This window comes from Octodon degus, unplaced genomic scaffold (genome assembly GCF_000260255.1).
Source record: "Octodon degus isolate 3935 unplaced genomic scaffold, OctDeg1.0 scaffold00145, whole genome shotgun sequence".
Taxonomy (NCBI): Eukaryota; Metazoa; Chordata; class Mammalia; order Rodentia; family Octodontidae; genus Octodon; species Octodon degus.
Window position 1 is genome coordinate 3719343 of NW_004524721.1, and position 16864 is coordinate 3736206.

The window sequence follows — 16864 nt, forward strand, 5'->3', positions numbered from 1 at the left end:
GAAACCCAGCTATCTTAGTCTAATTGCTTCCCAGTTAATTTTTTGTTTTTAACAGTGCAGATACTAGAGCTTTATGGTATCTACATAAAGGTGCTGTTTATTTAAAAAAGTTTTGATTTTATTAAGCTGGTGAGTATGCTAATCAGTTATTCCAAAGATAGAAATGGCCTTATAGACATTTAGTATCTGTGACATATAAAGCTGTTTTGTTCTTAGGGATAGGGAAGAATCAAAGAGAATTAGTGTTTTTTATCTAAGCTTCCAAGCCAAATGGTAAAATTACTCATCCACAACTGTTAAGTTTTAAGAAAGTGAAGTGAGATCTTAAGGAAATGGAAAATAATCTTATTTTCATATTTTTGTAGCTATTTTTTATCTTTTTGGTATGTAGTTCAGACTGACTAAAGGTGTAGCCCAGGTCAGCCTTCAACTTGAAGATAGTTTTCTCGGTATAGAAGTATGCAGTGATGCTTTAGATTAGGGCTGTGTACGTTTTTTTATGTATAAAGGCTAATAATCTTTCATAGAAGCTAGCCTTTTGGATCAAAGAAACTTTTACTGTTTTGGTCATTACTTTTATTTTTGTTTTTGAGAAAGGGTCTCATTAAATTCATGAAGGCCTCGAATTAAATATATTGTTAAACCAAACTAGCCTTGAACTTACTGTGCTTGTGCCTCAGCCTCTGGAGTAGGTATTCACCACCTTACCTGACCTCAAAGAGCTTTTCTTTAATTTTGAATTTTGAACAAACTCGTTCATAATAGAACTTGAAACTAAAGCAACCTTTAACTTTTATTAGTGTTAGCCTACTCAGGATTTGGATTCATGAATTAAAAATGAGAGTGTTAAAAAAAGAGAGTGTTTTCCTGATCCAGTGTAGTTTATGCTATGATGATGATTTTACTTTTATATACTGTGATATCTAAGTCCTTTTCTTTATTTGAAAGCACCATATTACTTTGAATTTTACCATTGGAAGCTTGTCACTTTTTATTACTATGCTACCATTCAAGTAATAAATAGTTTTAGCTAGGAATTACCCAGTAAAGTTCTAGGTTTTGTGTACTGGTATGTTAACTTTACATCTAATGTGTTACAGTGTTTAAATAAAGTTGGGGTGCATGTGACAGTTTGTGTGTGTGTTGAATCATCTGTTGACTCAGCTTGGTTAGATTTATAGGATAAAATACTAGCCTAAGAAATTATCGTACCTGCATGAGATTAACATAATTAGGGGTGGTTTTCTTATGCATGTTTCTTTTAAAACTTCATGAGACACGTGAATATTTCCTAATACTTAAGGATATATTTTTATTTTCAAAATACTTGAAATGTGGCTGGATAAAAGCTTATTAACACAAATTGAATAACTGTAAATATAAACCTGTCCTATTAGATACAACATACCTAGAATTAATTTCTACTTTCCCCCCCTTTTCTTTTTGCCAACATAAAGTGGCTAAAAGCCAAGGTAAGAGACATTACTTATTTGACCCACAGTATTTCCTGTATATTGATAGAGGCTGCAGAACCACTAAAATCTGAAAAAAATGTTCTTATGTCTGTCTGCTTTTCCCTGTAGGATTTGTATAGATTAAGTTTACTCAAACTTCAGTTCAAATCAGCAACATTTAGCTTGGCTGTGTTAATATATTGAAGATATATTGACATTTGCATTTGTATAGGAACATTAATTTTGCTAACATTTATTGCTTTGCTCATTTTTTGTTAGTTGCCTTGCTTTCTTTGACTTACAATTAGGTTTCCCAGACTTCATATATCACTTTGTTACTGAATTGTCAAGATAATGATATCTTTCAAATGGGCATTTTACCAAATTAATAGTGAAATCTACAGCTAATATGTGTATCCTAAAAATTTAAGAAACATAATATTCGAGTTAAAAAAAAGTTTGATCTTAGTGAACATGTATACAATACAATAAAATAAAATCCAGTAAAGTAAAATCCAATAATCTTTCTTGTACTTGCCATAAATTGATAAAAATGGCACAATGGAACAAATCTGAGGGCAAGTGGTTGCTTCACATTTTAAAATGTATCACATTTTTAAAATGTAGTATCAAAGTCTTATTAAAACTGTCTGGGAATCCTTCACATCTGTTATTAAAAAAAATAATAATACATGTTAAAATACCAACAGAACAATTTGATATAAAAATACAAACCTTCCTTTCCACATTTTAGCATGGAAATAACCAGCCTGCAAGAACTGGCACACTGTCGAGAACAAATCCTCCTACTCAGAAACCACCAAGCCCTCCTATGTCAGGCCGGGGAACACTGGGGTAAGAATTGCTATATCAAAAGAAATGTGTGTGACCTAAGTAAATGTATGGATCCTGTCCTGAGACACCTGTTGTGTGGTACTATGTCTTATAAATAGATTTTGGTCCTTATTTTCCTGAGCAGAATCCAACATAAATTTATTTGTAAGTAGTCCCTATAGATGTCCATATTATAAAAATTATTTTTTTTTACCTGTAAATGAGCATCATTTACTTCTTTGCCTGCTTGCCTGCCTGCCTGCGTCTGTCTGTCTGTCTGTCTGTCTGTCTGTCTGTCTATGTATCTAATCTATCTCTCTCTCTCTCTGTCTCTCTCTCTCTCTGTCTGTCTCTCTGTCTCTCTCTCTCTCTCTCTATCATGGCGAGGTCATGCTATCCAATTCAGGATGGCCTTAAATTCACTATGTAGCCCAGGCTGGCCTTGGGCTTAGGAATCCACCTTCCTCTGCCTCCTGAGTGCTGGAATGACAGGGCCTCTCTAAGCAGTTTAGCTCAAGACTAGTAGTGATCCTCCTGTTTTCAGCATGTCCTTGCACTACCATGCCTGGCTCTGTTTTTCTATTGTTGTTGTTGTTCTTTTTCTTTGGTGAATACAATTGTGCTTTAAAGTTATTTTAAGAAGGTCAATGATTCAAAGTTCTTTCACATGTGTATGATGTCTTTTCCTGTATTTAGCAACGTTTATAATATAGAACTTTGGATAAGTGGTCTGCTTTGTGTAGTTTGGTTAGTATTCTGCAATTCTTGTCTTTCTCCTATTAAGTAGCACCAGAGACCTAGAATACTTGTTTTTTTGCAGGGGGGCTTTTTGAGACAGGGTCTCACTATGGCGTTCAGGCTGGCCTTGAGCTCATTGTAGCCCAGGCTGGTCTCAAATTCAAAAAGGATCCTCCTGCCACAGCTGCCTGAGGATTGGGATTACAGGTGTGCACTACCATACTCCACTGACCTGGAATACTTCTAACTCTGTATCCATTGGTAATCTTAGGCTCCCTTCATTCTAGAATAGTTTTGTGAGAAGACTGGCTAGAGAAATGGAAAGAGTATTGGGGGCTTTCTTCTTCCCAGTTCTCAGAGTTTCAAATACAGTGAATGCTTTCCAGGACATTTCTGAATGATTATTCATTGTAACACAAAAACTATATTATATTAGATTTTTTGTTTGGGGGAAGTTGATTTCAAGTTTTGGTTTTTTTTTTAATGTGTTTGGTATAGGGTCTCACTATGCATCTCTGACTCGAAGTAATCCTGTTTTCAGCCACCCCAGTGCAGGGATTACAGGTGTGCACCACCCTGCCTGGTCTCTGGCCTGCTTAGCACACCTGGGGTTGGGGCCCACTGGGTTTGTGGTGCTGGAGATTGAACCCCAGTCCCTGCGCTTCCCTAAACAGGAGCTTAGTCCAATGAGCTATCTCACTGGCCCTCAACAGTCTGTATTTTTTGGGTGGGACTGGGAATTAAACTAAGGCCCTTGTGCTTGCCAGGGAAGTGCTCATTTACTGAGCCATCTCCCTGGTCCCAACAGTCTGTTTTTAAAGAGAATTTTAGTTTTCACTTTTATCTTTAAACTCCTGTCTCTGAAAGAGAAACATGATATAGGAGAGTAAAAATCATGTGCTAAGAAATTAATGACATTGCTTCTAGAATCAGAATGTACTTCTCCATTATATTTCCATATTGAAGTAAAAATAAATTGCTGAGGAGATATGTAGCTTCCTGTGTAAAGGAATATGGCTTGTAGTTGAAGGAACTGGGAATAAAATACATTTCATAGTTTTATATTATTGAACATTAAAAAAAGTATAACAATGATTTTTAGAAAAATGTTAGAATTTTTCAATTACCCTTTCCTATGTTTTTCCTAATAAAAGGTAGTATATTTTAGTTTTTTGTGTTAAAAATAATAAAAGTCATATATTTCAATTAAGAATCTTTTAAAAAATTATAAACCATATTAAATAAGCATTTCTTTTATATGTAATCTCAAGGATAATCACAGATTTGGGGGAAAATGCTCTTTTATCTTTCTTATTTATTACCCTTTCTTTATTTTTCTTCTGTAGGCGGAATACTCCCTATAAAACCCTGGAGCCTGTTAAACCTCCAACAGTTCCTAATGATTACATGACCAGTCCTGCAAGACTTGGAAGTCAGCATAGTCCAGGCAGGACAGCCTCTTTAAATCAGAGACCAAGGACACACAGGTAAAATTTCAGGGTGAATATCTGAATATTTGAGTGTTAGTGATTGATGACAAACTCCTATAAAAGGAGCTGCATAATGATGAAGTACTACTCTAATGTAAATTAAATGTAAAATTTGACAGTAGTAATATATGTACCTATAAATTTATTATAGTTACTTGCTTTGTTATGCTTTTACAATATTAACAGATTGTTAAATGTTTTCTACTTTTGACAGATATGGATTTATATTTGGATTCATGCTAAAGAATATTTTTTAAATGGTCTTTCAAAAGGCACAAAGAGGGGCTGCATAATGTAGCTCAGTGGTAGATTATCTGCTTAGCATGCGTCTTGCTTTCAGTAAAGCCAACACCAAGTATCTAAAAATACTTAACAGTATTTTTAGACAAGGGGTTAAATACCATAAAAGTCATACCAGCATGATTTAAACTTAGGAGGTTGAAGAAAATATTTAGCTTATTTCTTGACTTGTTCTTATTTAACCTAGTTTTCTTTGATTGCCTTGTGTCTGCGTAGATATGTTAGAGGTTGTGATTACATATATTATTACAAAAGCATACAAGGACTCAGCTGTTCATTGTGTTTTTAGGAACTCAGTTGTAGAGCATAGTATCTTCAGAAAAGTACCAAGCTTGATAAGATTGAGATTGAACTCTCATTTTATTATCTAAAGAGAATACAAAATAGTTTATTTATATATTCATTTATTTGTGGAACTGGGGATTGAACTCAGGCCCTTGTGCTTGCCAGGCAAGTGCTTGTTCTACTGAGCCATCTCCCTAGCCCCAAGAATACAAAATAGTTTTAAAAAAATTAGAAACAACACAGAATTTTACCAAACAAAACAATAGAAATTCAGCAATGATTGCTATATTGTATAATGTTGTCTTCAGATTAGTTGTTTAGATTACCTGCTATAAGCATATGAAATTGGTTTTAAAAAATTAGGTTGAGCTCTTATGTAACCATCATCTGAATCAGAAAATAGGGAATCACCAAGAACCCACGAATCCGCCTCTTGCTCTTTTCCAATTACTGCCTGTTTTCTTTAGTGTAATGGTAGCCACTTTAAGTGCTTTTATAATATCAGACAAATTTTTTATGTAATCAATTTGTTTTTGTCTTCAGTTTTATTTCTCAGTAGCTTAAGCAAAGAACTTATTTTGGCTTGACTTTTATGTTGGCAAGTTAGAGCTAACTTACCAAAATTACGTTTGGTGATTCAACTAAATAGGGCATATCAGGCTGTTCGAGTTTAGGTATAATTGCTGTTGTTGTTAAATATTGTAGTGATATCTTTAGCTACTGTATCAGGGTAAGCCAAACTTTTTATTTTTACGTTTGTTAGTTTTGAATTACCAAAAAAAAAAAAAAAAAAATTTGAAGTGTGATTCCCCTTCCTTTTCTTTGATGAATACTGAGGAAGTCAAACTCAGGACCTCATACTTGCCAGGTAGGCACTGCCCTACTGAGCTATATTCCCAGCCCCCTGGTTTCCCTCTGTTGTAGAAATATTTTAATCATTAATATTAGTTTAATAATAGCTTAGTCATATTACTAACCAGTTATTAAGTTACTTCATTAGATATCAGGCATATAGCAAGAAAGGATAGTTGTTTTTTTTCCCAGAGCTCATTCTTAGAACAAGGGTCAACAAAATTTTTCTAGATTTTTCCAGATTGTCAGTATTTTAGGACTTGCATGTCACATTGTTGCAGTTACTCAGTTTTGTCTTTATACCACAAAACCAGCTATAGATGGTTAGTGAATAAGCACGGTTGTATTCCAGTGAAGTTTTTTATTTATGGCAGTGAAATTTGAATTTCATAAAATTTTGATGCGTTGCAAAATATTATTCCTTTTTTGATCCCGCCCAACTCTTTTGAATATGTAAAGTATGTTATTAGTTCATAAGCAATCAGGCAGTGGGCTAGTGTTAGCCCATGTACCATAACTTACCAATCCTTCTGTTAGAAAAAAGGCATTTAAGCTAGTAATTATAGAAGAACACAGTAAATACAAAAATATTTATATGTCTATGATGGTATAAAGTTGAATATTGATTACCTGGTTGGGGATTAGGGAGGAATTTTTAGGCTACTTTGTTATATCTATGGCTTTTCTTCCATTAATATGTGATAATCTGTGAATTGATCATATTGGAGGAGGAAATAAAAACTTTATCCAGGCACTGCAGGAACTTTCCTGAATATATTTTATTAGTGATACTAATTTTATAAAATGATGGATTTCAATGTGATATTTTCGTATATAAGTTTTTGATTCTATATCCTCCTTTGTATTTTATTCCCCTTAAGCCTATCCTCTTTTCTAGTAATAGTCTCTCTTATTCTTTCATGTAACTGTCCCCAAAGATTTTATATGTTGGAGGAAACGTGTTATTTGTCTTCCTGAGTATGGCTTCTTTCACTTAGCATGATGACCTGTGTCATTAATTTTCTGGCAGGTGGCATCATTTTGTTACTTTTTAATTTTTTAAAAAATTATATCTATATCTGTCTGTTTGTCTGTCTCTCTTTCTCTCTCTCTCTCTCTCTCTCTCTCTCTCTCTCTCTCTCTGGTACAGGGTCTCACTAAGCAGCTCAGACTTGTAGAGATCCTCCTGTCTTAGCCTCCCTAGTGCTGGGATTACAGGCATGTACCATCATGCCTGGTTTTGAACCCAGGTCCTTTCACTTGGTAGGCAGGTACGTAGACCATGAGCTGTCTCCCCAACCCAATTTTGTTCTTTTTAGCTGAATAATACTCCATTGTGCATAAATACTACTTTTTTGTTTATTCATCCATTGATTCACACTTAGGCTAGTTCTGTATCTTGGCTGTTGTGAATTATGTTACAATAAACATGGGTGTAGAGTTGCCTACAGTATGCTGACTTTAATATCTTTAAGTATCTACCAAGAACTGGTAATAGCTCCATTAAATAGTAGCTTTGATTTTAGTGTTTTGAGAAAACTCCATGCTGATTTCCATAGGGGCTGAGCTAAGTTACTTTCCCACCAGCAGTGTAGAGGTTTCCTTTTTCCCTTGCTTCCTCACCAGCATTCATTGCTTTTGTCTTCTTTTTTTTTTTTTTGGAACGGGGGCTTGAACTCAGGCCCTTGCACTTGCCAGGCAAGCACTTATTCTACTGAGCTATCTCTCCGGCCCTGCTTTTGTATTCTTGATGGCAGCCGTTGTTGCTTTGGTGAGATGGAACCTCAGTATAGTTTTGATTTGCATTTTTCTGATGGCTAAATGTTATACATTTTTTCATATACCTATCAGCCAATTTGTACTTCCTTTGGAAAATGCTTGTTCATTTCATTTGTTTGTTTGTTTTTTTACTTGCTCATTTTATTCGGTAGATGATTTGCGTTTCAGTGATAAGATATATGAGGTCTTTATTCTAGATATTAATCTTCTGTCTGAAAAGTAGCTGGGAAGATTTTCTCCAGGTTTTTTGGTCTTACTGTTTCCTTTGCTGTACAGAAGCCATTTGTAGTGCCATTTGTTAATTCTTGCTATTATTTCCTGTGCTGTTGGAGTCCTATTCAGGAAGTCGTTGCCTGTGCCTATAATTTCAAGTGTTTCTCCTATCTTCTTTTTTCTTTATTTTACTTTTAATTTTGTTGATAGAAGGTCTCGCTACACAGTGTAGACTCGTAGTCTGAGCCTTCTGTCTCAGCCTCCCTAGTGCTGGGATTACAGGTATGTGCCACCACGCTGGATTTCAGGACTGGCACGGCATACAATACTGGGGATCGAACTCGGGACGTTGTGCTTGCCAGGCAGGTGCTTAGACTACTGAGCCATTTCCCGGGCCCGTTTTCTTTTTGCAGTTGTAGAATTTCAGAACTTTATGCCTAGATCTCTGATCTGTTGATCCATTTTGAATGCACTTTTTTATTTTATGAAGAAATAAAGTTTTATAACAAAATAGCAAGTGAATATTAATATACCATATTATCTTCAAAGTAATTACTCAGAGTACAAAACATAAAAAGGGGGGAAAAAAAAAAGGTTGTCTTGCCAGGGGCATGGTTTCCTGCCTGGAAAGGGGGGGAAGGTCCTGAGTTCAATTCCCAGTACCAAAAAAAAACAAAACAAAAAGATTGTCTTTCACAAAGAAGAAACAAACAAGCAAAAAAAAAAAATAGCTCAAAGCTTTATTTTCGAGGAACTAAGAAAAACTAGAAGTGAAAATGATACCTGAGGACATTCAGGAATCATTTGTAGGAATGTTCATAATAGTAGTAGCAGCAGTAATGGCACAAATCTGGAGGCAAGCTAAATGTCAATTAAGAATAGAATAGATACAGACCCAGTCCTAGCCCAGATCCGGTGAGTGTGTGGGAGAGCTAACTGCTACCCTGCGCCGGTGGGACCAGTCGCAGCCCAGATGCAGCGTGGGCCAGACCCTCTCCCCCACCCTTGGAACACCCCCTACCACTCCGCAGCACCTCCCCCCCCCGCCCGCCTAGTAGGAATTTCTGCCATGTTCTGGGAACCCCCAGACCCAGTCCTAGCCCAGACCCAGTGAGTGTGAGGGAGAGCTTCCTCTACCCCCTACTCCACCTTGCCCCCCCCAGGCACAGCTCAGGCGTGGCATACATGCCTGGGGTGTCACCAGCTGCAATCCCTGCAGAGAGTGTAGAGGATAGATCCACCCAGCTAGTCCAGGAGCAGAACATCTTGCCACAGGGGTACAACAGGTTCACCCTCAAGGGCAGCAGCGGGAAGGAGCTGAGCACAGCAGCCAGACCCAAGCCAGGCACAGCTGGATAAGTCCAAACTTTGTAGAGCTGCACGAAGATCTACAACAAAGGTCAGAAGACAGTGCTACACAAAATGACGAGAAGGAACAAAATGCAACCTCAGAACCCAAGCCCACCCGTAACAAGTGCAGAGGACACTAACACAGAACAAATTGGAAATCACACAGCTGAAAGCAGTGAATCAGCGGCTTCTGAAATAATAGAATAGATAATTTCAGGAATTATTTGAACTCCCTACTTTGTATTTAGCTGCTTTTTTCCTTATTTGTACATCTACTTTTCATTTCTTATATAAGAGAAATCATGCAATATTTAAGCATGTATGCCTACCTTAACTTTGCTTAATATTACGTTCTCAAGTTATATCCATTTATGTATGAATGCCTGAAGCTTATTTTTATGGCAGTATACTACTCTGTTGTGTATAAATACCACATTTTATCTATCCATTCATCAGTTATTATATTGATATATAACAATATGTTTGTATATATATATATATATATATGCACACACATAAATTATTTCCAAGATCTAGCTATGCACTGTTGTAAACTTGGGTATACATGTATCCTTGTAATATAACTTTTTTGGGAAGATACCTAGAAGAGTCCATAGCTGGGTCAAACATAATTTCTGTTTTTAGTTTTTTGAGGACTCTCCACACTGACTTCCATAGCAGTTGTACTAGATTAATAGGTTACATGCCTACAAATAATGTAGAAGTGGGGGGGTCCTGCCCCTTAGCTCAGTTCTTTAAGTGGCTGCTTCAACAAAGCAGTAAGGCTCAGGTTGCTGTGGTTTGATCCCCAAAAACTCAAGCCAGCCAAACATGCCCTGAAGGCATTCAGAGCAAAAAAAAAAAAAAAAATGTAGAAGGGTTCCTTTTCTTTGTAGCCTCAATAGCATTTAATATTGTTAGATTTTTTTTTCTTTATTATTATAGTCATTCTTTCTGGGGTAAGATTATGTTTCAGTGCACAGTAGTTTTAATTCGTATTTTTTTAATGGCCAGCAGTGTTTTCAAGTTAAGTTCCTCAAAATGAAACAGTGAAAAAATGGGTAACTCAAATGAATAGAGGGTCAGGGGAGATAGCTCAGTGGAATAAGTACTTGTCTGGCAAGTGCATGGTCTTGAGTTTGATCCCTGGTACTGCAAACAACAACAAAAAGAAATGAATAGACACTTCTCAGAAGTACAAATGGCCAGTAAATACCTGAAAAAAATGTTGAACTGATTTTTGTGTGGGGTGAGAAATAGGGATCTATTCTCAGTCATACAGATACTGTTTTCCCAGTACCAGTTGTTAAAGATGCTTTCTTTTTTAAAACATATTTTGAACTCTTTGTCACGAATTAGATGACTCTGGTTGCATGGTTATGTTTCTTTGTCCTTTACTTATCCCATTGGTATACATGTCTGTTTTGGGCCAGTACCCTGCTGTCCTCTTTATCATGGTTTAGTAGTATGGTTTGAAACGAAGTATTGTGATGCCTCCAACAGTATTGTTTTTGCTTAGAATTGCTTTGGCTATCAAGGTCTTTTTCTGTTTCTATATGAATTTCAAGACTTTTTTTCTAGTTTTGTGAAAAACATCATTGAAATGTTGATGGAAATTACAATGGATCTACGGTTGCTTTTGGTATTATGGTCATTTATTTATATATATATTCCCCCCCTTAATTTTAGGGAAGAATCTGCAGGGTGTTCAGGGTCTTACTACTAGATCGGACTTGTAAGAGCTGAGATTACAGGCACCCACCACCATGCCCGGTCTCAGTTGCTGTGTCAGCATGGCCCAGGGGCGGGGCCGGCATGGCAGGCCTGGGGATCTAATCCCCCCCCGCGTTTGTGCCTGCTTGCAGGCACTTTAATCCCTGAGCTATTTGGCCAGCCCTTAATAATATTAATTGTAGCAACCCATAAACCTGGGAATGGTTTTGGTATTATAGTGTCATCTTCGATTTCTTCAATATTATGTAATTTGCACTAAAGAGATCTTTCATTTCCTTGATTAGGTTGATTCCTAGTTGTTTTATTTTCTTGAAGATATTATGAATGAAATTGTTTTCCTAATATTTCTTAGCTAGTTCATTATTAGTGTATAGAAGGAAAAGCTAGCTAGCTGCCTGTCCGTCTGTCTGTCCGTCCATCCATCCATCCATTTTTGAGACAAGAAGCTCAGGCTGGGCTTGAACTCACTCCAGGCTGGCTGAGAACTCACTGCAATCCTTCTGCCTCAGCCTCCCAACTGCTGGGACTACAACGTGCACCACCGCACCAGGCTTTCATGTTTTAAATGTTGATTTTTGCATTCTGCTGTTTTCTGAGTTTATCAGATCTATAAGTCCTTTGGTGGAATCATTAGTATCTTCTATGTATAGGGTCATATCATCTGATAATAGGGATAATTTATTTCCCTTATTATTTATATTTATTTAACATTATTTTTGCTTTCAATTTTACCCATTCGGTACTGTTGCCTCTGAGTTTGCCATATATAGCCTTTAGCATGTTGAGGCATGATTATTTTTATTTTTAGCTTTTTATTATATAGAAATACATTCTTTGAGTTTATTTCCCAAAGAGATAAGATCCTTCTATTCCTAATTCTTCAGGACTTTTATTATGAAGGGATTGTTGAGTTTTGTAAAAGCCTTTTTGAATCAGTTGAGATGACAATGATTTTTTTTTTCCAATTCTATATATGTAAGGCACTACAAATAGTAGTAACACAGCCCTTATTTACTTCACTAAGTATTCTGTTTTGTAGTGTTTATCATGCTATTTTTAAGTCTGTGTTTTCATGCTTAGCTAAATGTTCTGTGACAATGTTGTTAATGTCTGTGTTGTTCACTACTCTTCATAGGAAGTTCTAATAAAATGCTTGTCAACTCACTGCACTGTAAATTTTATTGTTCATGTATTTCTGGGATAGTTCTGAGTGCTGTGATATATTGGTTTCAGAAGTTGAGTAGAAGTGTAGTATGAAACACAAGAGCCACTTCGAGTATGAGAGTTAAGGCTTGTAATGAGTAATTAAAAACTTTCTGTACACGTACACCCTTTAGAAGGAGTAGGTGGTAGCCTTGTATTGATGCTTACAATTTAAAAATATCCCCAACATTACTTTTTTCACACATCTTGCCCTTATTTTCAGTGGAAGTAGTGGAGGAAGTGGAAGTCGAGAGAACAGTGGAAGCAGTAGCATTGGCATTCCCATTGCTGTACCTACACCTTCTCCACCCACTGTTGGACCAGGTATGTTATTTATTAATCCTTGTTTAATATAGGGCAGTACTTACGAGCTTTACTGTAAAAAGGTCATGTAATTTAATCATATTGAATAAAATTATTAATTTTTTTGACTGGTTAAAGTTAATAATAAATTTAACAGTGTTTTAGATTCATTTTCACAATGTATTTTAGACTTTCCCAGCTGCTGTTTCTCCTTACATAGTTTTGTGAAATAACTTTCTGGGCATTTTGCTTTAGAAATACTTGTTTTTATCAGGAGTCAAGAATGGTATTTATTATTTCAAGAGCAGATCAATGTTGTATGATACTACAGTCAAACAGTGAGTTTCTGTAAAGGTAAATTATGCTTGAAAGAAATTCGATGTTGCCTTGTAGGCTAACATCTAAATAATAGTGTTGCTTGTTTTTTGGCTTAACATTTAAAATGCAGTGAACATAAAATGAGAGTCAAACAGGAAAAGTTATTTTATTCTTTATAAAGTATAAAAATTAAGGTATATGTAGAGAATATTAAATTAGCCCCTGACTTTCAGTAAACAAAAATGCCAACTTTCTATAGTGTCAAGATGTATATATAAAGTATGATAATTAAAACAGTTGGGAAAAAATTTTTTGTTTCTCAAGCATATAGTTGTAGGAGAAAATGCTGTTCTGTTTATAATGGAGTTACAAGCTCAGTGGCCTTTTTATCTAGTAAAATCTTATTCATTTAAACGTGCTTTATATGTGGATATCTTTTTCTTTTTTTCTTCTTTCCAATACATTGTATTTTCCTACTGTTTCAGAATGTTTAGTTCTCTTTTCTTGCACTCTGACCTCAATTATAAACTATTTTATTAGAAAGCATTTCTGTCCCTCCTCCTCCTGGAGCTCCACCACCAGCACCTCTGCCACCGCCCCTCCCAGTGAGCACTGTGATAGGTGAGATTGCATATCCATTAGAGACCTTGAATTCATAATAGACTCCTGTGTAGCTAAAAGACTGATGGTTTTTATAGTTATTAGGTTGTAGATGATAACACAAAGGTTAGAGTATTAATCTACACTAATTTCTTCTGGCGAAATTCCTCTGAACTTATGCAGTAAATAATTATAAAATAACCTTTCATATATTATGAAATACTGCTTTGCGTGGTTTATAACCAACTAAATGTGGTTTTTCTTGTATTTATTTAGATTTTTCTAGCAGTAACTATTCAAATTTTTTAAAAAAAACAATGTAGACCCCTCTCACCTACAGTGAAACTTGATCCAGAGTGCTCTGGTCTATACAGCAGTTGAAGCCTTGGGGTGAAATTAGGGATAGGGGAGAAAGAAAGGGAAGTAATCTGTGGTGTGGGAGCTCTGATGATTTCCTGGGGGTTGCATTCTGAAAAACTCATATAGCCCAGTTTTATGGTATTTGAGAACTTGCCAAGAAACATGTTTTGCAATGAAACACATTTAAATTTTTTCTAAGTTGGGGAAGACGCAATTAAGCTTAGAAGTAGTTCCACATATATAGTTAATGTGGAAATCATTCAGCCTAAAAATAAATGTAGAAGTAGATAAGTTAGTTTGAGAAATAAGAGCTGAGTTTCAATTTAGGTGAAATAAAGCTACCCAACAACAACTTCTCAGAGCATTTATACATACATCCAAATAAAAAAGGTAATGGATTGGGCCGGTGAGCTAGCTCAGCATCTGCTTAGGCAAACACAGGGACCTGAGTTTGATCCCTGGCACCACATGCTGCACCAGCCCCACTTCCAGGGTGGGCTGAGCTGTCCACAGAGTCCCAGCATAGTGGCATACGTCTGCAATCCCAGTGCTGGGAAGGCTCAAAAACAGAAGGATCATTATGAGTTTGAGTTGCATAGTAAGACCCTGTAACAACCAAATACATTAAAAAAAAAAAAGAAATACTGTTTTCTGTTTGCTTCATAGATAAAATGGAGACATCTACAGACACAGTGTTGATAAGGATTTATAGTAACAGGAAAGCATAGAGCCACTGGGAGTCTTAGTTGATAAATTCACCTTGCAAAATAATTTGCTGTTAACTAGTCAAGTTGAACATGTACCTGTCCTAGGCTTGTTGATTTCATTTTGAGATGTTCACCTAAGCACGCTAATTCTCACAATATAATTAAGAGACTCCTAAAGGTGGCCAAGATCCTTTCATTGAGTCTGGAGGTCAGAGCTATATTCATTATTTATCTTTTTCTATTCTCATTGTTAGAAATGTACAATGGAATTTTCCAGAGGTTACAAGATATTGTTTTAATAGTTAATTGAATATGTAGTTATATATTCATGCGTTTCACAGATATATCAGTTTTAATTTCTAATGCAGCTCTAACATACCAGCAAAAGTTATTTGAAGTTATTTTGGTGGTGAGGGCCTTGTTTGTTTTGTTTGAGAAGAGGTCCTCATATGTAGTTCAGGCTAGCCTTTATTGGGTAGCTCATGCTGGCCTCAAACTCATGGCAATCCTCTTGCCTCATCTTCCAGTGCTGGGATGGGATAATGGCATGTTCCAGCATGCCTAGCTCTTGAGGTTGTTTAATTTCTAAGTGTGAACTCTAAAACCAAAAAGTTTGGAAGACCACTGTTTTAATATTTATTTATTTGATACTGGGTCTTGCTATGCAGTTCAGACTTGTAGTGATTCTCCTGTGTCAGCCTTCCTAGCGCTGGGATTATAGGCATGCACCCTCATGCCTAGTTTTGGGGCAGGCATGGTATTCCCAAGGTTCTGGTCCCATGTGGGATGCAGTATGGAGATCGAACTCGGATCCTTGCATTTGGCAGGCAGGTGCTTAGACTGCTGAGCTATCTCCCCAGACCCTAAACCACTATTTTAGAGCACTGGCTTTCAGAGTGCTATTTTCAGATTATCAGCACCCAGGAACTGGGTGGAAATGTAAGCTTTCAGATCCTATTTCATTCCAGACCTGCTCAGTTAGAAACTCTCAGATGGAACCCAGGAATCTGTATTTTAAGAAACCTTTGTGGTAAAATTCCAGTCATTGCTGCAGCTTAAGAAGTTACTCTGGGGACATTCAGGAACCATTTGTAGGAATGTTCATAATAGTAGCAGCAGTAATGGCACAAATCTGGAGGCAAGCTAAATGTCAAATGAGTAAATTATATATTCACATAGAAACAGTGTGGCAGGAATGAATAATGTACTTATCCACATAGTTAAATGTTAAAAAAAAAAATCAAAGGAATAGCAATTCAGTGATACTTGCATATCTGGATTCGTTCCATTGTAAAATCTTATAAATTTATAAAAACTATTCTTAAGGTTATATTACATGCATGTGTGGTAAAAACTGTATAGAAAAGAAGATTGGAATTCAGGAGAGAGCACACACAAAACTTCAGTGATGTTGTTAAACTGTGTTTCTTGAGCTGGGTTCTTGTCTCAGAGAAATACTTTATATACATGCATATATGTATGAAAATTACTATTCATCCGTGATTTTCTCTCCTTTTTTTAATAAAAGGTCTTGCTTTGCAATTCAGGCTAGCCTTGAGTTCATTTTGTAACGCACGCTGGTCTTGAACTGGAATCGATCTGCCTGCCTCAGCCTCCTGAGTGCTGGGATTACAGGCATTTGCCACCATGCCCTATGCATAAATGATTATAAATTAGTCATATACTCTTTGGCGTTATGATTTTTTTTTTTTTTTTGTATTTTAGGGAAGGGTCTACAGGGTGTTTAAGGTCTCACTACTAGATCAGACTCTTAGTGATCTGCCTGTTTTACATCCTTCCAAGAGCTGGGATTACAGGTGCACACCACCACACCCAGTCTCAGTTGCCATCCCAGCGTGCCCCAGTGACTGAACACCCCGGGTCCTGCACCTGCTAGCCGGCGCTTTAATCCCCTGAGTTATTCGGCTGGTCCTTGGCATTATGATTTATTTCATAGTAAAATATCAGAATAAATTTTAAAATAGGCATAGTTTGGAACTGCCTCACAATTAGTTTGGAATCAACTAGATTTACGTTTTTTTTTTGGCGGAACTGGGGATTGAACTCAGGCCCTTGCGCTTGGCAGGCAAGTGCTTGTTCTACTGAGCCATCTCCCCGGCCCCTGGAATCAACTAGAAAAATCACTTTGACATGGTATTTTTATACATGTCAGAAATATAAAAATTATTTTACAGATATTTCTATAAGAAATGACTGAAGATTTACTTATAGCTTTTTGGAAAACTGATCTGTCCACAATTCTTCATGAAGACTTTTAAATAGACTTATATTTAAATGTGTTTGTATTTAGAATATTAGTATGTATGTAGATGATTTGAATAAT

At 36.3% G+C, this 16864-nt stretch overlaps 1 protein-coding gene across 14 annotated transcripts in view; it reads left to right on the forward strand.

Moving 5' to 3' along the window:
* Abi1 (abl interactor 1) overlaps nt 1–16864 on the forward strand; it is a 134310-nt gene that overhangs the window by 106801 nt on the left and 10645 nt on the right. For 6 of the 14 annotated variants that reach the window (XM_012517072.2, XM_012517078.2, XM_012517074.2 and 3 more), the window contains exons 4-7: nt 1458–1472; nt 2209–2309; nt 4373–4513; nt 12456–12556. In XM_012517072.2, the coding sequence (XP_012372526.1) occupies nt 1458–1472; nt 2209–2309; nt 4373–4513; nt 12456–12556 (358 nt within the window). Of the gene's footprint in view, nt 1–1457; nt 1473–2208; nt 2310–4372; nt 4514–12455; nt 12557–13393; nt 13475–16864 lie in introns of all 14 variants that reach the window. The other 8 variants (XM_012517076.2, XM_023701964.1, XM_012517077.2 and 5 more) reach the window with 3 other exon arrangements.